Here is a 25,333-nt window from a genome sequence, read left to right as displayed (position 1 = left end):
CCTAATTAAATCTTATAAAAGATGTTATATAATACATGTTTGCAAAAGCAGAATTTCTAACAATATTCCGTTTTGAATATTTTAACAAAGGGTACCAAAAAATTTTCTCATGGTTTCTTGGTATTGAACCCACAACCTAAAAATCCTACTCATTTAATGTAACCTAATGCCTGGTGCTCTAATCACCGAGCCATTTTAGTCACAATAAAGTGCGTTCTCTTAATGATAAATATGACTGGCGAACTTACGGACTTGTGTTATTTTTCTAAAACGTTCAATTTTTCGGGTTCAAAATGATATCGGTAATGTAGAATGGGTCATCCGCGTTTTAATTGATTGTAATCGGTTTGTTTTTCATTAAACCTTATGAAGACTATGACAAAAATATACAGCACAGACCATCTCTAAGAATTAAAAGGCATTGAAGTTCTAAAAATAACACTAGTTGGAGGTTTTGGTGCGCAGATTAAATCAACATACTCCAAGTAATGAACATATTCAAGAATAACAAAACTATGTTTTCACCCCTGCGAATGTTATTGTCATTCAAATTTAGACCACGTGGTTTTATTTGACCCTTTCAGGTTCGCAGTAAAAATCGTGCTTCGTGTTATAGTCTATTTCAAAGAATCTAGGTCCTTGTAGTCAAATATAAAATCTAGACATTTATTGATTTTAAACATTATCTCCAATCATTGGTAGATAAAATGAGTTCTAGAAATAAATGTGACAATGGAAAATATTATAATAGCTTTTTTCTGCTCTTGCAACAATTGACATTCTTAGTAGCGATCCCCCATAAGGATGAATGTTTTGATCCGCGCCTGACCTAGTAATAGCATCAATAGTGAAACAAACTATTAAACTATTCTGTATAAAATAGTATAATACTATTTTATACAGAATGTGCCTTGAAAATGGCCCGTTATACTTAGTTTTAATTCAAAACAGACACCCATTCATTTTTTAAAAATCATGGTAATGCACACCTAAAGCATTAAACATAGATATGATTTTATTAAGTAACCCAATGTTTATATTTTCAACCACGTGTACTAGAGTGTTTGAACACGAACGATGATTCTGTTTTGAATATTATCGCTTAGTTTAAGGGGGAATAACACATCATAACACGATGGCTGACCGCTGATCAAAATGACATTTCGTTTTATTAAAAAACAATTATGGACTGAACCATGTAACTTACTCCATAGTCGAGTTGATAAAGTGTTGGACTTGTGATCCGTAAATCCCGAGTTCGAATCCCACAGGGGCTTTTGTTGTTACTTACCGGAATAATTATTTTAGATATTCATTTTTTTTATCCCCACACTGCAAATTTTTCGCTTATTTGACATTTGTACAGTTTATTTATCATATCTTTCATTATCAAAAAACAAAATTCTGTTAATTCGAGTGCCTTTCTCCAGGTATGTTATTCAACCTAAACAGGTCGGGTACACTTCCTTATATGGATAGCGTTATTTAACACGTGACAATATTTGCGTTAACCAAGTTCTCTAATCCATTGAATCAGTCGCAAAGAATGACGGTCTACTACGTGTTAACGTTTCCACAGACACGTGGTTTTTGTCTGTTTACACCCTATATTTAATTGCTTGCCGGAAAAATTGTACTACTTGATTTTTACCAAAGAGGGAAAAAAGGAAGGATTACGTACCATAGACTTTGTTTCATGCTCACATAAAAAAAATACTGTTGTTTAAGTTTATCAACTTCTGCTTCAAAAATCAATCAGTATCAAAAGACTGGGTAACATACGCATACAGGTACAGACAGATTTTGATAAAAAAAAAAAACCCCTCTGCATAGTCGTTTATTGGTGACTTATTCATTGAAAAATAAACTGGTAATGGTACATTTTTAAGGTAGGTAAATAGCCACGATAATAGAAATGCACAAAATATACAAATACAGAAGTACAAGCTATGTAGTATGTAGTATTTTGTACGCTAAGCATTCTGATTTGTGTCCTGTAGACAATTCAATGCGAATTCTACTAATGTTGTCCCAAACTTGGGGTATCACGTGAAAAACGTACTGCCTCTAATTCAATAGGACGTACATGTACCTCTCTTTTGAACTTTGACCATAGGTTATTCAAAAAAGTTGATGTAAGACCTCATAGGCAATATTGTTTAAATGTGACCATAGAAATAAAAGATCAGACATAATTTTCCATATCTGTTTCGTAGATTTTTAAAAGTAATTGAAAATGAATTTCCAAAGGACAATCAAAGTGGTACAGACATTGCAGGAAAATTAACATAACCCGATATTTTCAATGCGCTTTCTATAAACTGAAACTTGTACAGTGCCTTGCAACTCATTCATCTGATTGGTCTGTCAATGAAGAAAAAGAGATAGCTAATTTGTTATGCAGATTTATGTCGACGTCACAAAACCTAGTGGTCTCGACCTGTTTAAATAACCGCTAGATGACGAAATCACCTTAAATAAAATGCAACATTGAGACTCTCTGACAGGTCAATGCCAGTAGGTCTCTTTGAAAATAAGAGTTCTGAATAAGATATAGTGAACTCTTTAAAATTGTGGAATTTAGATATTTGGAATTTTTCTCTACTAATAACAGCTTATTGGTTAAAAAGTTATGCATAAACAATACGGTAATTCTCACATTTGGATTGTAGACCTCTTAAACTATTATAATGCATTACATATTAAGAAATATTACTTTCGAAGTTACCAGCTGGAATAAAATATGTGCTGTTTTATTTTAAAGATCCTGTTCAGTGGTCTTCTAAGATCAAGCACCGGCGGGAATATTGCTATTGACGATGTCCACTTTGTGTCGGGGGATTGCTACTCCGGTAAGTTTCGCTTTTAATGTTGGCACATAATGAAACCTTTCTCATTGGTTGCTTTCAGATCTTTAGTTGACTAATTATAAGCATACAGGTCACTGTTACATACGTTTTTATTTTTATTTTTTATCAAATTCAATCGTGTGTGCATTAGAACAATGTTTGATCTTGGGTTTCACCATGACATTGGCTTTTGTGTTAGTAGTGATGTATGACATTTTTAAAGATTTGTTTTTCCATAAATTTTGAAAGACATAAGGTTAGAAGATTGGCTGCACATGATTTCTGCCTTTACATTTCCTGCGATTTTTTTTCGAGTGTCGATAGGCTTCCAAGGTATAGTTTGATAAGTTTACTTCAAGATTTGTTATTTTGAATTTACTTCAGATTTTAAATGTTTTAGACATTTTTCACCACACGACACTAACTTATACTATTCATAGAGAATTTTCTTCATTCATCGCTTCTACTATAAACTCGGAATAATGCAAAGACTTTTTCAATCTAACCAACAATTTGGCAGAGTATTCATGTCATATTGGCAAAGTTTATTGGTGTACGACAATAACGGGAACAAATATGTAATAAGATTACAATCTTGACAAATTTATTCCTTTATTTTTCTTTGAAACATCGAATCTACCTTATGTAATTTTTAAATTTTGGGTGCCTATTAAAATGCCTTACTGATGCATTGCAAACATTAAAATCGAAAAAATAATTTGTTACCAAAATGGTGACCAGCGACGCAGGTAACAAGACAGGTGTCAATGAATGACACAGGCAGTAAAAGCGGTAAAGGTAACGAGACAGGGGTTACATTGTAATGAATGACACAGGTAGTGAAAGCAGTGCCGGTCACGAGACAGGGATTCATGAATTACACAGGTTGTTAAAGCGGTGAAGGTAGCAAGACACGGGTTAATAAATTACACAGGTAGTGAAAGCGGTGAAGGTAACGAGACAGGGGATAATGAATTAGCCAGGTAGCGAAATCGGTGCAGGTAAAAAGATAGGGGTTATTGAATTATACAGGTAATGAAAGCGATACAGGTAATGAAACGAGTAAATGAATTATACACGTAATGAAAGACAGTTTGTTAAACAGTTAGTACTGAGACTGAAAGCGAAAATACTCTATTAAACAGCACGTATGTACATGTATTTCTTTCAAATTCTCTTTCTCTCTCTCTCTCTCTCTCTCTCTCTCTCTCTCTCTCTCTCTGTGTGATAATTAACAATTAACAAATTTAAGAAAAAAAATTATCGATTGTAATTTAAAATGTTGTCTTTGGAAATGCAAATGGATCAATTCAGGGTAAACGTTATATTTGAATTGTTTATGTTAAAATGTATGATTAAGGCTACAAAGGAAAGCCGTGTATGCAGGGAAAATGTACAACATTGGCATATTTTGAACATTTCGATTGTTGGGGGCATTAGTTCATGGTTGCAATATCCATGATTCAAACTGCAGTCCAGTTGGTTGTCTATAAATCCTATGCTTATTGAACTGTAGCTGGCTTTACTACATCACCGGCAACACAGAATCCCTCAACTCTCTATCCAGTGACATCATTCCAAACAACTCTATATCCAGTAACATCGTTCCCAACACAATTCCCCACAACACAGACCCCATCACCACCTGTTGTAGACCAGGATCTTCATTGTACTTTTGAAACTGGAACATCATGCTTCCTGAATAACGTCAACAGAGATAGTTTTGACTGGCAGACTGGACAAGTATAAGTTACACTCTCTACATTATAGTAAATGTAATACATTTTAAAAGTTAACCTAACGAGGTTTCACAACATAGCTATGTATTTCCAGGGTTCTGCAGCGTCTGGAGGAACAGGTCCTACTTCAGCATACGAGGGACATCAATATTCTTATATAGATCACTCGGCACGGGAAGGGTTTGGCATAGCTATTCAACGTGGCCCGACTTTCAGAACAAGTAAACATTTATAACAATTTATACAAAAATAAAGGATCAAATATAATAACAATCAACATACGGGATACTAACATATGATCGAAATATACAACACACACACACACACACACACACACACGTGACAAAAAAAAGGCAACACTAACTGCAAAACGTAAGCGCTTTTATTTCTTAAATCTTCAGACGTCTAAAGATTTAAGAAATGAAAGCGCTTACGTTTTGCAACTAGTGTTGTCTTTTTTCCTTTTTATCAGATATATATAATGGCTAACGACACAGAGTCAAAGATTTGATATTGTCAAATTTTTGGGTCATTCAGTGCCATCTCCAGGACACAAGAAATAAATTACATAGATAAAACAAAGAAAACAAAATCTTGCACTAACACTACGAAAGGACCTTTAAAATACATTAACAACTACATTTTGAACAGTTTTGATTCACAAGGCGATCGGCCACATTGCCAACACCTTCTTTAACAGTATGAATCGAAACTGTTTAAAAGTTAAGGAACGTAAAACCAATCTAAAAAGCTTTCCTAACCGTCTTTCATTGTAGCTCAGCCCTTCTGCCTAAGGTTTGCTTACCAATTGCATGGTACGGCAATTTGCACCCTTATTGTGGAAATGAATTTTTCCGATGGCCAGCGAGATTTAAATTTATTCCAAAGCTATGATGATTCAGGAAACAATTGGATTGTGAAACAAATTACTGTTCAACCTTCGAATGGAGAGGTATTGTTTTTTTTGCTTGCCATAATGTACCTTTTATTTTATTCAATTTTTTTTTTATTAAGATGCTAGTTTCCTGTCATGATGCTTAAGCAAAAACTTTAATAAGGTGTGTATCAGGCAAATGATAATTATATTCCTAACAAGTTCACTTAGGTAAACTATTAAAATTCAATACATGTTCAATATGTGGTCATATTGGCACTACCGAAGGGCATTGGACACCTGTTCCAGGGGTTGTAATTACTGAAATAAACAACCCCTGTAACAAGTGTCCAGTGCCCTTCGTAACTGCCAATATGTCCACATAGTGAACATGTATTGAATTTAAAATATTTTATTCTGTTCTTTCACAAGTAACTCAAGTAACATTTAAGATGATATGGGACAGGTCTTTTATGACGTACTTATTATCGAGATAAAACAATAGAATCAGGTATAATTTTCTCACCCCATATTGTTAAGTAACAACGTAGCACAATGTGTTAGAGCGTTTATTACGAATTCGTGAGTCATGGATTCGAATCCCAACAGGGATTTTATTATTTAATCTTTACACAATCTTTAAAAACATTTTTGGTCAAATATTGTAAAAAGATTAATGAAAAGCGAAAATAACCATAAGGTTGGTTTAGTCTTAAAATACAACTTCAAATATTATTTTTCCTAATTAAATCTAATGAAAGATGTTATAATACATGTTTGCAAAAGCAGAATTTCTAACAATATTCAGTTTTGAATATTTTAACAAAGGATACGAAAAAAGAAAATTGTCTCATGGTTTCTTGGTATTGAACCCACAACCTAAAAATCCTAGTCATTTAATGTAATTTAATGCCTGGTGCTCTGATCACAGAGCCATTTTAGTCACAATAAATTGCGTTCTCTGAATAATAAATATGACTGGCGAACTTACGAACTTGTGTTATTTTTCTAAAACGTTCAATTGTTAGGGTACAAAATGATATGTTGAAAGGGTCATCTGCATTTTAATTGATTGTAATCGGTTTGCTTTTCATTAAACCTAATCTAGACTAATACAAAAATATACAGAACAGACCATCTCTAAGAATTAAAAGGCTTTGAAGTTCTAAAGATTACACTAGTTGGAGGTTTTGGTGCGCAGATTAAATCAACATACTCCAAGTAATGAACATATTCAAGAATAACAAAACTATGTTTTCACCCCTGCGAATGGTATTGTCATTCAAATTTAGACCACGTGGTTTTATTTGACCCTTTCAGTTTCGCAGTAAAAATCGTGCTTCGTGTTTATAGTCTACTTCAAAGAATCTAGGTCCTTGTAGTCAAATATAAAATCTAGACATTCATTGATTTTAAACATTATCTCCAATCATTGGTGGATAAAATGAGTTCTAGAAATAAATGTGACAATAGAAAATATAGCTTTTTTCTGCTCTTGCAACAATTGACATTCTTAGTCCCATAAGGATGAATGTTTTGATCCGCGCCTGACCTAGTAATAGCATCAATAGTGAAACAAACTATACTATTTTTATACATAATGTTCGTTGAAAATGGCCCGTTATACTTAGTTTTAAGGTCAGACGACACGTTCCTCAATTTTAGATAACTTTTTCCAGGAATTTGTTAATGGTTTACTACTACTTGGACAAGCTATCTTGCAAAAAATTAGGATACCTTACCAGGCATTTCTGCAAAATACTAGAGTATGCAATTTCCTACATAGTCTTCTTGAAAATACACTTGAATTGCTGATATAAAAATAAATACATCTATAGCATAGCTAAATTCACTATATTAGAACTATATCTTCGCCGGGGCGGGGCTTTGAACTCACGACCTCTAGAACCTATACGCTTCTTGCAGTGAGTGGCCACGGTTCTAACCATCTAAACATATAACCAAATCCAAGTAAATTTTGATCATTCTTAAAGTAATAATAAAATTAATATTTTTATTGGAACTCTTTATTACGAGAAGATACAAAAAAGATTCTCGAGGAACGTGTCGTCTGACCTTAATTCAAAACAGACACCCATTCATTTTTAGCTCACCGAGACGAAGTCAAGGGGAGCTTATGCTATACCCTCGGCGTCGGCGTCCGGACCTGGTTAAAGTTTTTGTTGCATGTCCTGTATCTAAGCTATTACTTGTCCTATCTTCACCAAACTTGCATTGATGATGCATCTGGACCTACTTATGGACTTGAAAGACTTGCATTGATGATGAATCTGGTCCTAAATTTCAGATGCTGGAGAAGGTTAAAGTTTTTGTTGCAGGTGCCCTTTGATAGTAATATCCAAGTAACTGCTGGTCCTAACTTCCCCAAATTTGCATGAATGGTGTGTCTTATGATACTGATGCATAAGACAGGCTTGTATGCTGAATCTGAGTTATGGGTTCGGATGCTGGAGGAGGTTAAGGTTTTTAAAGCTGGTTAAAGTTTTTGAAACAGGTACCCTCTGATGATGATATCTTAGTTATTACTTGTCAGTACTTCACCAAACTTGCATGGATGGTGCGTCTTATGATACTGATGCACCTGACAGGCTTGCATTGAATACTGAATCTGAGCAATAGGTTTCGGATGCTGGATGAGGTTTATTTTTTTATAACAGGTCACATGTTTAATAGATTAAAGCTTGCATAGTTGATCTAACTATACTATAAATGAAATGCAAAGCTAGTTTCAGATGCCGAGCCTGATCTCCATTATCAAAGATAGTAAAAAATTCTCCTACCTCACTCAAACCTGCTTGATAGATATATGTGTTTGTTGTTAAATGATATAACATGATTCCTATGCCAAAGTATTGTATGATATGATACACTATTGTTAAATATGATACAATATAATATCAATTGTTATATTGAAAAGTTGTATGATATGATATGATACTATATCAATTTTTTGGATATTGTATGATACGATATTGAATCATGATATTGTTATGTATAGTATTATGATACATATTGTATAATATGATATTATATATTATTAATTTATAATATAATAACATGATACTGTTACATATGATATTGCAATATAGAATATTGTATCATGTGATACGATATTGTATATTCTATAATATTGTATCATACGATATTGTTGAATATGATATTGGTTTCTATAATATAGTATTAAATCACATGAAATAATATTATATGACATTGATATACTATATATTATCGTGTCATACAATGTAGTATAATATGATATTGGTTTATATTGTATATGATTATATCACATGAAATTGTATTATATGATATTGTAATATATATCATTGTATCATATGATACAATTTGCATAATATAATATTTTATTATATACTATATCACATGATATTGTATCATTAGATATGATACAATGTTGTATCAAATTATATTGTATGATACAATATCATATTATGTATCAATTATGATACAGTATCATACAATGCAATATAATACTATATTATTCAATAGAATATCATATGTTACAATACTATGATGTATTATGTGATAGAATATAGTATTATATAATATTATATTGTATTTCATTATGATATTGTATTATGTGATAAAATACAATTACTCATAACACAAAACAAATGTCACATCGTATATATTACAATATCACATCTCATCATTGTTTATTACAGTAATGAGTATCTATTGTATTATATGATATAAATTGTAAGTATGATAGGATGCAATATTGTATTTTATATTATTGTATTGATAAACATTGTATCTTATAATACCGTATGAAATGAACATATAAATATCATACAATTTTTTAACAGATGATATATGATATTGTGTCAAAACAGTATTCATGAATATCCAAGATCATAAAGTATGATTTTCATATAATATGATAAAGGTGGTCTCATAAAGGCGATGCTTCGTCTCAGTGAGCTTAGTAATCTGTGATTACCTATGTTTTAAAAATCATGGTAATGCACACCTAAAGCATTAAACATAGCTATGATTTTATTAAGTAACCCAATGTTTATATTTTCAACCACGTGTACTATAGTGTTTGAACACGAACGATGATTCTGTTTTGAATATTATCGTTTAGTTTAAGGGGGAATAACACATCATCACACGATGGCTGACCGCTGATCGAAATTACATTACGTTTTAGTAAAAAAATATTATGGACTGAACAATGTAACTTACTCCATAGTCGAGTTCGAATCCCACAGGGGCTTTTGTGGTTACTTACCGGAATAATTATTTTAGATTTTTTAATCCCCACACTGCAAATTGTTCGCTTATTTGACATTTGTACAGTTTATTTATCATTATATCTTTCATTATCAAAAAAAAAATCCTGTTAATTTGAGTGCCTTTCTCCAGGTATGTTATTCAACCTTAACAGGTCGGGTACACTACCTTATATGGATAGCGTTATTTAACACGTGACTATTTGCGTTAACCAGGTTCTCTAATCCATTGAATCAGTCGCAAAGAATGACGGTCTACTACGTGTTAACGTTTCCACAGACACGTGGTTTTTGTCTGTTTACACCCTATATTTAATTGCTTGCCGGAAAAATTGTACTACTTGATTTTTACCAAAGAGGGAAAAAAGGAAGGATTACGTACCATAGACTTTGTTTCATGCCCACATAAAAAAATACTTTTGTTTAAGTTTTTTAACTTCTGCTTCAAAAATCAATCAGTATCAAAACACCGGATAACATACGCATAAAGTTACAGACAGATTTTGATAAAAAAAAAAAACAAAAACCCTGCATAGTCGTTTATTGGTGACTTATTCATTGTACACCAGAAAAATATACAGGTAATAGTACATTTTTATGTATGTGAATAGCCACGATAATAGAAATGACAAAATATACAAATACAGAAGTACAATATAATGTAGTATGTAGTATTTTGTATGCTAAGCATTCTGATATGTGTCCTGTAGACAATTCAATGCGAATTCTAATAATGTTGTCTTAAACTTGGGGTATCACGTGAAAAACGTACTGCCTCTAATTCAATGGGACTTACCTCTCTCTTGAATTTTGACCATACGGTATTCACAAAGGTTGATATAAGGCCTCATAGGCAAATTTGTTTATCTGTGACCATAGAAATAAAAGATCAGACATAATTTTCCATATCTATTACGTAGATTTTAAAAAGTAATTGAAAATGAATTTCCAAATGACAATCAAAGTGGTACAGACATTGCAGGAAAAATTAACATAACCCGATATTTAAATGCGCTTTCTAAAAACTGAAACTTGTACACTGCCTTGCAACTCATTCATCTGATTGGTCTGTCGATGAAAAAAAGAGATAGCTAATTTATTATGCAAATTTATGTCGACGTCACAAAACTTAGTGGTCTCGACCTGTTTAAATAACCGCTAGATGACGAAATAAGACATATATCTTAATATATTTTCATGTTTTAACATACATGTATATCAAAGTAGGATATGGCATGAAAAAACGACCAGTACTTACGCATTTTAAAATGTTATCCGAACACTTATACTTCCGCTCGAACTTTCACAGGAACTGAACATTTCTCGGTTAAGTCTCGTGAACTTTCATTCGAGCACCTTTAAATTTATTAGATACTTAACAACGACAACGAAATCATTCCGAACACATTCGCAGGGGTGGTTTTGTCAAATGTACATTGCTTTGAAAGACTCTCTGACAGGTCAATCTGATAACTTTGGTTCTTAGTAGATGACCGTCAATGCCTGCAGGTCTCTTGCAATAATTAATACTTTATCTTTAAAGCATTGGATGTTAAGAGGACTGGATAGTCGTGCCAATTTTAGACTTAAATATTTTCATTGAAAATAAGAGTTCTGAATAAGATATAGTGAACTCTTTAAAATTGTGGAATTTAGATATTTGGAATTTTTCTCTACTAATAACAGCTTATTGGTTAAAAAGTTATTCATAAACAATACGGTAAATCTCACATATGGATTGTAGACTTTTTAAACTATTATAATGCATTACATACTGTATTAAGAAATATTACTTTCGAAGTTACCAGCTGGAATAAAATATGTGCTGTTTTATTTTAAAGATCCTGTTCATTGGTCTTCTAAGATCAAGCACCCGCGGGAATATTGCTATTGACGATGTCCACTTTGTGTCGGGGGGTTGCTACTCCGGTAAGTTTCGCTTTTTATGTTGGCACATAATGAAACCTTTCTCATTGGTTGCTTTCAGATCTTTAGTTGACTAATTATAAGCACACAGGTCACTGTTACATACGTTTTTATTTTTATTTTTTATCGAATTTCAATCGTGTGTGCATTAGAACAATGTTTGATCTTGGGTTTCACCATGACATTGACTTTTGTGTTAGTAGTGCTGTATGACATTTTTAAAGATTTGTTTTTCATAAATTTTGAAAGACATAAGGTTAGAAGATTGGCTGCACATGATTTCTGCCTTTACATTTCCTGCGATTTTTTTTCGAGTGTCGATAGGCTTCCAAGATATAGTTTGATAAGTTTACTCCAAGATTTGTTATTTCGAATTTACTTCAGATTTTAAATGTTTTAGACATTTTTCACTACACGACACTAACTTATACTATTCATAGAGAATTTTCTTCATTCATCGCTTTTACTATAAACTCGGAATAATGCAAAGACTTTTTCAATCTAACCAACAATTTGGCAGAGTATTCATGTCATATTGGCAAAGTTTATTGGTGTACGACAATAACGGGAACAAATATGTAATAAGATTACAATCTTGACAAATTTATTCCTTTATTTTTCTTTGAAACATCGAATCTACTTTATGTAAAGCGATTTCTATGTAATTCTGGATGCGATCTCGTTGGCCGCAACGACCAGGTCTTATGTCAAATTTTCAATATCAAATTGTCGATATATGTCTCCATTGAGGACTTTCATGTGCAAGGTCGCACCTTTTTAAAATATATCTTTTAAAATCTAGAAAACAAAATGTTTCTTCATTTTCACGAGAAGACAATTTTGATGATTTTTTAAAAAAAATTCAGTTGTTTTTTAATTAGAGAATGATTTTGCCCTTTACATTCCTACTTCAAGAGGCTTACATTTTCTATCGGTATTTGCATCATTTTGTTTGGTTCATAAAGGCAGAGCAATTTTTTATTATGAGACAATTAGTTTTAGAGACTAGTCAAAGAACTCCCTAATTAGAGTTGCAATGACAGTTTGCAATGAAAGAAAGCATGTTGTTGAGAATTAAATTCTGAGCGATTTTATATCCTATATGATTAACAAGATATGTTCCCTTAAAAAATATCTAACATCCAATGTTCAAGATTATGGAACCTTAAGGAAGAATTCTTATCTGGTTTTCGACTTGTCAAAAATAAATTTGATTAAAAATTCATTAAATCAAAATGAAAGGAAACTAAAATATCATATTCTTCTTTATTTTTCACTTTTATACAACTTGGCATAGGAATAGTAATTAAAGTTTGAAATTAAACAAGGACAATATTTTGGCAGAACAATGGCGTGGGAAAATATGGCAAGTTTTTGCAATTCAGAATTACTGTAGATTCATGAGTTTATTTAGCATCTTTAAAAAGATAACACCAATGTTCAATTTTATTAAACTAATGTGAACTGATATGGTACTTGAGTTCCAGAATATGTTTTAAAAATATTATTTACCTATCATAATACATTTTATGAGCTTTATGAATGCTCATTCTATAATAAGATTTGTGTGAAAAAAATCACTAAATTCGGAATTTCTCTCTTACGAAATGGTTAATATACATGTATTAGCTTTTTGGTCCATTTATATCCGTTTTATGTAAGGTCTTCATAGTAAGTTACATATGTAAAATATGAAACAATATTTTATTATTGAAAGCATAGCAAAACAATCAAACTATCCTTAAAATTTAAGAAATCTAGAGAAAATGCGGGCGAAGCAATAACATTTTTGTTTTGATATTTTAAATCATAATTTAGTAGTAAAAGTTGAAAGATTCTGATCTTCTATTATCGAATTGATAAATAGAACTTCATATCTTAAACAGACGTCTTTATAACTGCAGACTACTTATTTATGTTTATCATATTTTAAGTTGAAAAAAAGGTAGTGACCTTGACTTGACCTTGATGTAAATAGCTTCGTTATATGACCTGTTTGACTGTTTAAAAAATTGTTAGTTTCGTAATATAAGTATTTCTGATTAAATGCACACAACCCCAGTGCCAATCGCCCTTCCTCTAAGCTGCACGTTTGAAGTCGGAACCGAGTGCTTCCTGAAAGACGCTGTAGGATCTGACGACTTTGATTGGACCATTTTAAGTGTAAGAGAGAATAAAAATAGTAGACAAATTGTTCTGATAAGTTGTGCAAATACTGTATGTATCTTTTATATTTAAGTGTAGTGACAAGCAGAATGTTGTACCATATTTAATCTTTCAAAATCCTGTTATACTGTAATGTATACATAAGAAGTTCATCTGCTAACCCATCTCACCCATCCTCACAATGTCAATGTTTTGTGATTACAGAACTCTACACAAACCCTTGACATATGTCGCTATTTAAAAGTCGGACTCAAGCCGTCGTATTTCATTGGACCCAAGTCTCAGTTTGGAGCCAATCAGAATGCAGTTCTCATTCATATCAGAAACGATCTAAACAAATCTGCCTGCGCACATGTTGATCCTAGAAAATAGCAAGTTCTCAATCTAGCTTTTTGTCGCATTTGTATAAATAAACAAATAAAGCTGATTATTATTACTCTTTAAAATCGTTCACTGTACATTTGTAAGAACAACTTTCTGAAGTTACAAATACGTTGTCTTTGGAAACGACAGAAAGTCACCATGCGTTCGTCAAATGTGCTTAGTTCCAAATATACATCCCGATTATTTATTAAACATGATATCATGATCTGAAACAATTATAATATTGAATTTTTCGCAAATCTTTCGTTAGAGATCTGCCATCCTTGTGCTCAACACAAACTACGTTTCAAAATGAGTTTTTTCATCGGATGTTTTATTTTTAGATTTATTACGTATAGTTGAGGGTGGGCCCGACTTTTAAATAGTGACTATGTAAAGGGATTGTGTGGAGTTCCGTAATCACAAAACCTTGACATTGTGTAGTTGCTGCTAACCTGAAGATTTCAAAGTAAGACAACAAAACGAGTCAATAAATTATTAAATAGCTCTTAAAAATAAAAATACGAGTTTTATGTTTAAAAATGCTCTTTTACAGAATCAATTTTTTTTTCTAATGCTTTCTAATATTACTTTAATTTAAAGGGTCGAACGCCGTCATATGGAACTGGCCCTTCGAACGCAGCTGAAGGAAGCCGATATGCTTATATTGAAAGTACTGGGAACGATCCGCATTCTAAGGCTTCATTGGAAAGAATAGTACAAATTCCCAAAGGTAGTAAATTACACATTGAATTATCTTATTTTAACATTATCTACACTACACAAGATCTCAAACTCTATGATATTAAACTGTTGTATATGAATAGGTTACATTTCTTGACTTAGAGAGTTTTTATTTTATTTTTTAAATACTATTAGATTCAAAATAACACAAAACCGCTAATACAAGGAAATTGGGTGTCAAACCTAATGTTTAAATGATGCAAATACTTGTTTGTTTTTGAACTGTTCTTAAGTGGGCTTTCCAACTGTTAAAATTTATTATGCAAAGTACTAAAAACTGATTTTATAATTTAGATGGAAATATGTGCTTATCATTCAACTACCACATGTACGGACAAACGGTCGGAACCCTAAAGGTACTTTTCCAGGACCTGATCTTTTTTCATGAGGTTGGTAATAAAGGAGACCAGTGGAACAAAGCCGAATTTACTCTGTTTAACGTGAGCAGTACAGTCGTTTCAAAGGTAAGACTTTCGTCCCTTAACTTACTTTGAAGTCTCGTTATTCACTTGGATTACCCATCGGTTCCGTCCCGCATCTTTTGAATACATTTTAACTTCTTAGAAATTACTCCGCCAATCTCGCCAAATTTAGAGATAGTTTTTCGTGTGGGGCAAGAAACAAATTGTGATATTTATGATTTAAATTTCATATAGTTTAGGTAAAAAATAGTGTTAAATCTTCATAGATTTTCTTTCATAAATCCTATATCTTGCAATCAAAGCAAATACCTTGTCCTCTTAATCTATTCAAACTCAAAACAATAAGTTATGTAGTTCTGTATTTTAGATACAGTTCACAGCTACACAAGGAACTGGTTACGAAGGCGACATAGCTATTGATAACATACAACTCACTGAAGGAAAATGTGGTAAGATCATGCTAAAGTTCATGTCATATTATGGCTGATTAAAAAAAATGGATTTTTTTTGTAATACACACTAATTTAACTTCTCCCTCTTTTGTTCAAATCATTGCTATTTGGTTTTTTTTATATCTTCAGTTTGGCAAAGACGGGTAAAAAAAACACATACACATATAAAATCGATGTAAACGAATTCTACCTCCTTGCCGAATGGTGTTATGTGTTTGCTTGTACATGTTTAGAAAGTTCATTTTTTAATGTCCTCCACACCCTCTGAAAAAGTTTGTAATACATATCCATTTTTTTAATAATAATTCTTCAAAGATATGAAATTCAAACATGCATTTGACTTGAAAATGACGAAAAAAATGTTAAATGTTTGGGGGAAATCAAATATTTAAAGATGTATTTCATTTCATAAAAACAAAAGTCACTGCTATTTTCGAACTTGGGTTAGTAGACCGAAGTAATACCCACTGTGCATTAGAGATAGACCCATAAATGTGGGGACGTCAACAGTTTCACAGTAAGTTGAAATCGCCATGTTGTGACGTACTGTCATAAAAACTTGAAGACATGGGGTGCCGAGCATGGAAATCCAAAGGGTTCAATATTCTATCTCTGTAATTGTGCATTTGTGTTTTCTAAATGCCTTATTCGATAGAAGTAAATAGAGAAATGTAAATTGTTAACCCTATTATTTGGTATTCCAATATTGTACAAAACCATCTGTAAGAATTATCAAGGTTGGTAAATTGTTGACTTATTTTTCGTTCTGTGCAGAATTGACATTTGTACTTGTGTCATTCGTTATATGTACTTCCAGATTTGTAAGATATTGTACCATTAAGGTGAATCTCTACACCAAATACGTGTAGGAGATTTTTGTTGCATGCATTTATTACTGATAATAGGCACAGCACTCGACATAATAGAGCTCAGAGTACAGTATTCTTTTTTTGAGAATTTTTAAAAATATCAGCCTGCTTCAAAATAACCCATTATATGTCAAATTTTTAAAACATTTCTGTATTAAAATTCTTATGAAATTGAAAAGTTAAAAAGTTTGAAACTGAAAAACAATATAATGATGAATGAAGTTTGTATAATTTTTATTGGAATCCACATAAATATGAAACTAAAATATTTAAAAATTCCTTTAAGGCAAACTGCTGGGTAAAATCCCAGAAAAACTTGAAAATAGAAACAATATTCGTTAGTTAATGAAATGAAAAAAAAGAAATTGAATGAAATTGAAAATTTATAGAAATGCTGAATTATTGCAAAAATCTTTGTTTGAAAGATCCTTGTCTTTCTTGATTTTACTTGGTCTCAACAATCTTGGGACCAATTTTCTGATTAGCAAGCTTATTTTTTTAAAAGATTTGGTGAGCTAGCGCTGAAGCCATCATAAAACACAGAAGCAGATTTCTAAAAAATAAATTTCTGAATCGATTAAAATTTAGAATTGTGATTCTAGAGGGGGCTTCACATCGGCAATGGTATAGCTTATTGACAATTTATTAATCATTATATATCTTCTGTAATTTCAATTTTGAGGTGAAAAGAACCATTGGTACTGTTTTGTAGCAGTCGTATATTCTCGGGCCTATCCGGCAAGCTAGGAAAACGTATCCGAGGTTGTTTTTCGAGCTTGAAAGGAATTTAAGATTATACAAGATTTTTATTATAATATTTAAAATAACCTTGCATTATAAGACCTAAGCTACCGTTACATTTTGAAATTTACAATGAAACACAAAACTCCATGTGAAGATGATAAAACGAAATTCAAATGATACAGTTTATCTATAGTAGTACGATATTACCAAAATCCCCTTCTATAGAGTCGAGCATGCGTATTCCAGTGAAATAGACTAACGTAGTTGCTAGCGCTCGAGAGTACTGAAGTACTAACAGGAGTTGATTTTATCGATTATTATTAATTTTAAAATCAACGATATGTTGTTTTGCATGGCAAGTAGTTTCTAACCTGTATTTGTATTACGAACATTTTTATAATATGAATTCTCGAACTTTTCCGACAAGAATTTCTAGAAAACCTTATATGAATCATGTTGTGTAATTGTTGAAGATAGAAATAATTCGATCAATCCATGTATCAGTAATCGAAATATTTCTAAAAATTTCTGAATCCAAGCAATTTTGAACTCTAGTCTCCTTCAACGAGACGCTCGGCTTTCTCCGTTTATCTCCGACTACCAAGCGAGACCCTCTGCTTGTGGGAGATAAACGGAGGCAGCAGAGCATTTGGATGAATGATACTCTGGCGTAGGAATACATACAACTACAAAAATATCGTACTACTTAAAATCTGACTATTTTCTAGGTATTTATAAACTATTAAAACGTTTCCTTAAAAAAACAAAAAACAAAAAAACAATGGTTAAGTATACACTACACCGAATTTTTATGTTTCATTTTCAAGATTTCAAGTCTTGAAAGCGGAGATGATTTGTGCTTAGGTTCAAACACTGTTTCACTTTCGGTTTGCTAGAGTAATTGCATAGGAGAGTTGAATAAAATCAACTCCCAAAAATCATGAAGAAAAAAAAGTACAAGTATATGCTAAAATATAGGAATAAGGTTAGTTGTGCTTATGATAATGTTTGAATCTGAAAAATTATATTTTTTATTAATGTATTAAATATATTTAATTCTTTAAAACAAAATGTAAGTAGTAACATTGCATTTTACATTTTTATGTACGATACAAATTATTAACAACAAATCTATGCATATTGATACACATGTACGTGTGGTTATAAAAAAACTTTCTCTTTTTCAAGATTCCGTCGTTCCCTCATTTGGCATGCAAATCCGGGCTTCCGCTTCTACTGCTACCTAGCTATATCTATATTAATTAAATACATTAGTTTAATGTCAGATTTCAATGCCAGTCTTATACTACAAATGTTTTTAATTTGCAAAGTTAGGATCAATACAAGAGATGGTACTACGGTACTTTAGTTTTATATTAATCATGCATATATGGTTTAAGTGAAAATATTATATCTGCTTACCTTTATCGATAATCCGTCACATATTCATGATCGTCTGTTGCAAATGACATGTCAAATATGTATTGCCGATAGCATGGAAAGTGTATATTATTTCGATTTCACGTTTTCTTTACATAACAGCTGATAATCAATGTTAGTTGAAAGCTTTAATTACGAAGGGAATTGACAAATTTCTAAGCGTTTTGGTGATATCATTCTTATTATCTCTCTCGTTAGAACAGTTCATTTGAACGGTGAATAGCTATTTTGTACCACAACATAATGCTATCAATCCGGAACATAATGGCGTTTCAAAGGGATTTCAGACATGTTGTGACGTTGTAGCCTTCCACCTTAGGATGACAAGGGTCACGCGCTCATCGAATCTTATGGGAACAGACTATAGAACTTTAGCATTTTACGATAATGTTTACCTGATCGATTAAATATATGCTTTTTAGCTCACCTGAGCTGAAAGCTCAAGTGAGCTATTCTGATCACTTTTTGTCCGTCGTCCGTCCGTCCGTCCGTCTGTCCGTCCGTCTGTCCGTCTGTCTGTCCGTCTGTAAACTTTTTACATTTTGAACTTCTTCTCTAAAACCGCTTATCCAATTTCAACCAAATTTGGCACAAAGCATCCTTATGGGAGGGCAAATATAAATTGCAGAAATAAAAGTCCGATCAGTATTCAAAGCGGAGAAAACATTGAAACTGTAGAAAAAGGGGGGTGCATTTTTAAAAATCTTCTTCTCAAGAACTACTGATTCCAATTCAACGTAGTTTAGCATAAATTATCCTTATGGGAAGGAAAATATAAATTGCAAAAATTAAGGTCTAATTCTGTTTCAAATCTGAGTTATTACGAAAATAATAATAAAGGAAAGGCGTGTTTCAATCAGTTTAATAGCTTCGGATTCGGCATCCGGTAAAATGGGTAGACAAGACTTGGCCTGGGCAAAACAAAAGATTGGCAGTTATTAATCTGCCAATTTCATTAAAATTTGGGGATATTTGATTGACCCGTATATTTGTATTTGCTGAAAATATTGCTGCAAAATAATGCGTATTTGGAATTGACGATTGCCGATCTGCCCCGGCTTTTATTTTGCCACGGCCCGGGTTTGCGTACCCATTTTACCAAGACTCGTATTCCATACTTCTAAAACGAGGTTCTTTGTTTAAAGCAGCCATGACATTATACGAAAAAGGGTCGATCTGACTATGATGAATTTGCTTGGTGTGCAACAGTTCGCGTATGAAGGGAAATTTTTGAAACATGAAAAATATATTGGTGCCGATTTTGTGACGTAAATTGAGGCTAAATATTTCAATGCGTTGACAGTTTTCACACATGACGTTGATGTTAGCTTGTTCTGATTTTCGTTTCGTTTTCATTATTTATGCTTTGTAACCTGGAAACTGTCGTCTGTATTTCGTGATTTTTACGTATCAAATCAAACAGAGACTTCGGTAAATCAAACAGTTACGTTAACTGTTTACCTGCGCAAATTAAGCAAAATCTGATGTAGGAGTACTGAAATACAATTCATTCTATCGGTAATTCGGCATTATCTTTTGCGTAATGGTAGATTAATGCAATAGGTTTTTGTTGAGATGCTCGGCATTTTCTCTAGTTCATTCAGTTTGATATCGCTTACGGAAATATGTAGGTATATACATGTATATATATGATTCATTTCGAAAAAATAAACTGTGTTCTTTATTTGTTATACATGTAGTGCATGTTTCTTGTGTTTTATTGTTTACAATTTCTATTTACTAACCATATTTGAGTGTTAAGCTTCGAATTATAAGCAGATACAGAGATTTGCTCACAATTCTATGTTTGTACTCAGGTCTTAAAAGCTAAAGATTAAATCAAAGTACTGATAGTACTGAAAAGCGCTAACCCAGCTTCTGTATGTATATAACAGATATATGTATATAGCATTTCAGCTTCTGTATACGCACTATATTTCCTCATCACTGCATGACAGTCCCTGCAATGATGTATGTAAGCCCCGTACATTAATTTCACAATAGCCCGTAAATTAGATTCACAATAACCCGTGCAGTTATGTGCATAAACCCCTGAAACTGGTTCCCTAACCAGTTTAAATGATGTATACTTTTGGTTATAGGGGGCGGTTATTCGATGCACCGTAAGTTGAAGTCTAACGACAATAAAGCACTGAGCTATGCTCAGCGCTTTAAAAAGTAAAAAAAAATTGTCAATATTTATTACGAAAATTTTCAAAATCTGTTCTTCCAGAAACCAACTTATTGAATTGTAAACTTAACCTTTTTAGCTCACCTGAGGATGGGGCCACAATGGGGGGTTGAAGTTTAACAAATGAGTATATAGAGTAAATCTTTAGAAATCCTCTTCTCAGAAACTAATCGCCGAGGAAAGCTGAAACTTGTGTGGAAGCATCCTCAGGTAGTGTAGATTCAAGATGTGAAAATCATGACCCCAGGGGGTAGGGTGGGATCACAATGGAGGGTCGAAGTTTAACATATGAATATAAAAAGTAAATCTTTAAAAATCTTCTTCTCAGAAACTAATTGGCCAGGAAAGCTGACACTTGTGTGGATGCATTCTTATGTAGCGAAGATTCAAATTTTTGAAAATCATGACCCCCGGGTGTAGGGTGGGGCCACAATGGGAGATCGACGTTTTACATAGGAAAATATAGAGTAAATCTTTAAAAATCTTCTTCTCAGAAACTAATCGGCCAGGAAAGCTGAAACTTGTGTGGAAGCATCCTCAGGTAGTGTTCATTCAAAGTTGTGAAAATCATGACCCCCGGGGGTAGGGTGGGGCCACAATGGGGATCGAAGTTTATCATAGGAATATATACAGTAAATCTTTAAAAATCTTCTTCTCAGAAACTAATTCGCCGGCAAAGCTGGAACTTGTGTGGAAGCATCCTCAGGTAGTGAAGATTCAAAGTTGTGAAAATCATGACCCCTGGGGGTAAGGTGGGGCCACAATGGGGGATTGAAGTTTAACATATGATTATATACAGTAAATCTTTAAAAATCTTCTTCTCAGAAACTAATTAGCCAGGAAAGCTTAAACTTGTGTGGAAGCATCCTCAGGTAGTGTAGATTCAAATTTGTGAAAATCATGACCCCTGGGGGTAGGTTTGGGCCACAATGGGAGGTCGATGTTTTACATAGGAATAAACAAAGTCATCTTTAAAAATCTTTTTCTCAGAAACTAATCAGCCAGGAAAGCTGGAACTTGTGTGAAAGCATCCTCAGGTAGTGTAGATTCAAAGTTGTGAAAATAATGATCCCCAGGGGTAGGATGGGGCCACAATGGGGGGGGGGGTCAAAGTTTAACAAAGGAATATATAGGGTAAATCTTTAAAAATCTTCTCAGAAACTAATCAGCCAGATAATTCTTTATAATTGTTAAGACTTTGGCCCAAGGACAATTCTTTGGCCTCACAAGAAGGTTTAGAGTTTGATGTACGTTTATATCCCATATATAAACTATTGTTAGGGATCTTTTTTAGAACTGCAATACTCAACATATGATATGACTATAAAATCATCCTGTTAGAAAAGGGACTAATGATTATAAACATAAGAATATCCAAGGGAAAATGGATTTTATTTATACAGGATTTACATGAATTATTGTACATTGTCCAGATAGTTTGTATTATGACTCCATTGAGCTGATTTTATCCTACCTATTGTTCCTCAGGTGAGCGATGTGGCCCATGGGCCTCTTGTTATAATAGAGAATTGTGGATGTATATGCTCATACCCAGGCACAATTTTCATTCTGACTGAATAATACTTTTTAAAAAATGTCTTGGGTGGATCTGTCTTGGGAAGATCTTAATTTTTGGACGAGTGGGGAATAAAGGGGTCTCGGTCCCCCGGGATTTATATACTTAAGAATTTCATAAAGTAAAGTCGCTAAAAAAATGGACTTTGGACTCCCCAACCACTGTCCTTAATCCATGTAATAATGTAGAAATGAATATCAAGAGTACATAAGGATTACAGTTTTTTTCTAAGTGACTTTAATGCATGAAAAATCCAAAATGATATTAATTGAAAGTTCAAGATGTTAAAATCATGAACCCAAATAGTTACATGTAGTTGCAAATTTCATTCGATACTTTAAGTCAGTTAAGAATCACCCCAAATATTAACAAATCATATATGTTTATCCCTTCTTCTTTTTTGAATCATTTGGAATATAACTTTTAGCTCACCAAGACGAAGTTGGGGGAGGGGGGGGGGGGGGGCTTATGCTATACCTCCGGCGTTGGCGTCGGCATCCGGACCTGGTTAAATTTTTGTTGCAGGTCCTGTATCTAACTTATAACTTGACCTATCGTCACCAAACTTGCATGGATGGTGCATCTGGACCTACTTATGGAATTGAGAAACTTGCATGCTGAATCTTGCCCATGAATTTCAGATGCTGGAGAAAGTTATGCTGTTTGGAGCTGGTTAAAGTTTTTGTTGCATGTGCCCTTTGATAGCCACTTCTAAGTTCCAAATGGTCCTAACTTCACCAAACTTGCATGGATGATGCGTCTTATGATACTGTTGCACCTGACAGGATTGAATGCTGAATCTAAGCCAAAGATTTCGGATGCTAGATGAGGTTAAGGTTTTTGGAGCAGGTGCCCTTTGATCGCCATTTCTAAGTTAATACCTGTCCTAACTCCACTTAACTTGCATAGATGGTGCCTCTTATGATACTGATGCATCTGACAGGCTTGAATGCTGAATCTGAGCCATAGGTGTCAGATGCTGGATTTTTGGAACAGGTCACATGTTTTATAGATAATAGCTTGCACAATGGATTAAACTTTAATATAAATGAACTAAAAAAAGTAGCTCAAGATGCAGAGCTTGATTTCCATTATCAAGGACGCTAAAAACCTCTCCTACCTCACTCAAACCTGCTGCTTGAAAGATGTATTTGTTGTCAAATTATATAACATGATTTCTTTGATATAGTATTCTATGATATAATACACTATTGTTTTATATGATACAATATCATATCATAGAGTATATTATAAAAATTTATATGATACGCCATTTAATTCTGTATTAGAATTTCAAAAGACAAATAATAATATATAAATAGTGCCTGTTTGGGAGGGTAACAGTTGAAATTGACACCCCGAGAAAACCATTGTCAACCGACGCGAAGCGGAGGTTGACAATGGTTTTCGAGGGGTGTCAATTTCAACTGTTATCCTCCCAAACAGGCACTATTTATTTTGTTATACTGAATGTCTTAATTTTAAGAAAATTTTACTGCTTTTATATAGGAATAACGTGAATTCTACAGCGAACCGTACGCGCATAATTTTCGCGCAAGTTACATTTTTAATGTTACCCGTTGCCAAGTGCGTTGCTAACGCTGAGGGTAATAGTAAATATTATTAACTGCGTCTTAACCAATCAGATTTCAGTATTTAACATGAAAGTATAACAATACTTAAATTATTATACTTTAAAAAGTCACTATTATTGAGATTTTTGATAAAATTAAATTGGAAATAAGTAAAATCTATCATTTCAAATACAAAATCATAAATCTGAACACAATTAAAGAATAAACATATTCAGCACTCGGGGACGAACCCGTGTCGCCTGGGCACAAGTCCACCACTCTAACGACCAAGCTACGCGAACTCTTGCTACAGGACTTTGGAGCCAAAGATTTCAAGAATGCGTGGATCGATTTTAAAACAAATTTCATATTCGGCAGTTTTGAGAGCGTCGATATCGAATTTAAATATAAAAAATTTCAAGAAAAAAAAAACTTTAAAGATTAAGGTGTTTGTTTCATTTCCTCACGCTGACGACCGGTAGTGACGATCGTTGTTCGAATATGAAAAGAGCACTGCAGCCGTCAACTCTTTACCATGTCCGGAAATTTAAAAGATTTACCTTTAATACTTTTGGAGAAAAATAAGGCACAAGCAAAAACAAAAAAATCTTTAATATCTCGGGACCGGAAGTAATTACCAAAAAAATGAAGTAACAAAAGTAATTTTTTTTTTTTACAAGTTTTGTTAAGAATACGATCTGAAAGTTTTATTAAAATCGACTGTAGCGTTTTTTGAGAAAACGTTTACAGAAAAATTAATGATAATTATAATAGAGGAAAAGAAACAAAGCAATACATTTAAGGTCTTCCATTAGAAACAGAAGACCTTAATGAAAACATTACAATCACTATAAGGTATTCCGTTGTAACGGAAGACCTAAATAAACTTGCTGCATTGTTAAATTTTATTGGTGTCCGGTTTTAAATTTTTAAGAGAGATTTCATATCAGTGTTATGATTGGTTTTGTCTAAATTAAAGTAGTATGGATGATACAGCTTGTATTTCTTATACTCAACAGGCGTGGATGCTTAAATTAAGGTACAGTGTATATGGTTGATAACTGTAGAAGAAGAAAATTTGGAATGTGTCACATATCCAAAATAACTTTCGATGTAAATCTAGTACTCAG

At 32.9% G+C, this 25,333-nt stretch overlaps 1 protein-coding gene across 2 annotated transcripts in view; it reads left to right on the top strand.

The window, feature by feature from the left end:
• Positions 1-25,333, top strand: part of LOC105320581 (MAM and LDL-receptor class A domain-containing protein 2) — a 59,389-nt gene that overhangs the window by 11,896 nt on the left and 22,160 nt on the right. For both annotated transcript variants that reach the window (XM_066086294.1, XM_066086293.1), the window contains exons 11-19: positions 2,765-2,852; positions 4,366-4,592; positions 4,683-4,809; positions 5,365-5,540; positions 11,578-11,665; positions 13,725-13,825; positions 14,795-14,924; positions 15,230-15,399; positions 15,725-15,806. In XM_066086294.1, the coding sequence (XP_065942366.1) occupies positions 2,765-2,852; positions 4,366-4,592; positions 4,683-4,809; positions 5,365-5,540; positions 11,578-11,665; positions 13,725-13,825; positions 14,795-14,924; positions 15,230-15,399; positions 15,725-15,806 (1,189 nt within the window). The remainder of the gene's footprint in view (positions 1-2,764; positions 2,853-4,365; positions 4,593-4,682; positions 4,810-5,364; positions 5,541-11,577; positions 11,666-13,724; positions 13,826-14,794; positions 14,925-15,229; positions 15,400-15,724; positions 15,807-25,333) is intronic.

The sequence above is a fragment of the Magallana gigas genome, chromosome 5 (assembly GCF_963853765.1).
Source record: "Magallana gigas chromosome 5, xbMagGiga1.1, whole genome shotgun sequence".
In the NCBI taxonomy this organism is placed as follows: domain Eukaryota; kingdom Metazoa; phylum Mollusca; class Bivalvia; order Ostreida; family Ostreidae; genus Magallana; species Magallana gigas.
This window is presented reverse-complemented; position numbering and strand designations above follow the sequence as displayed.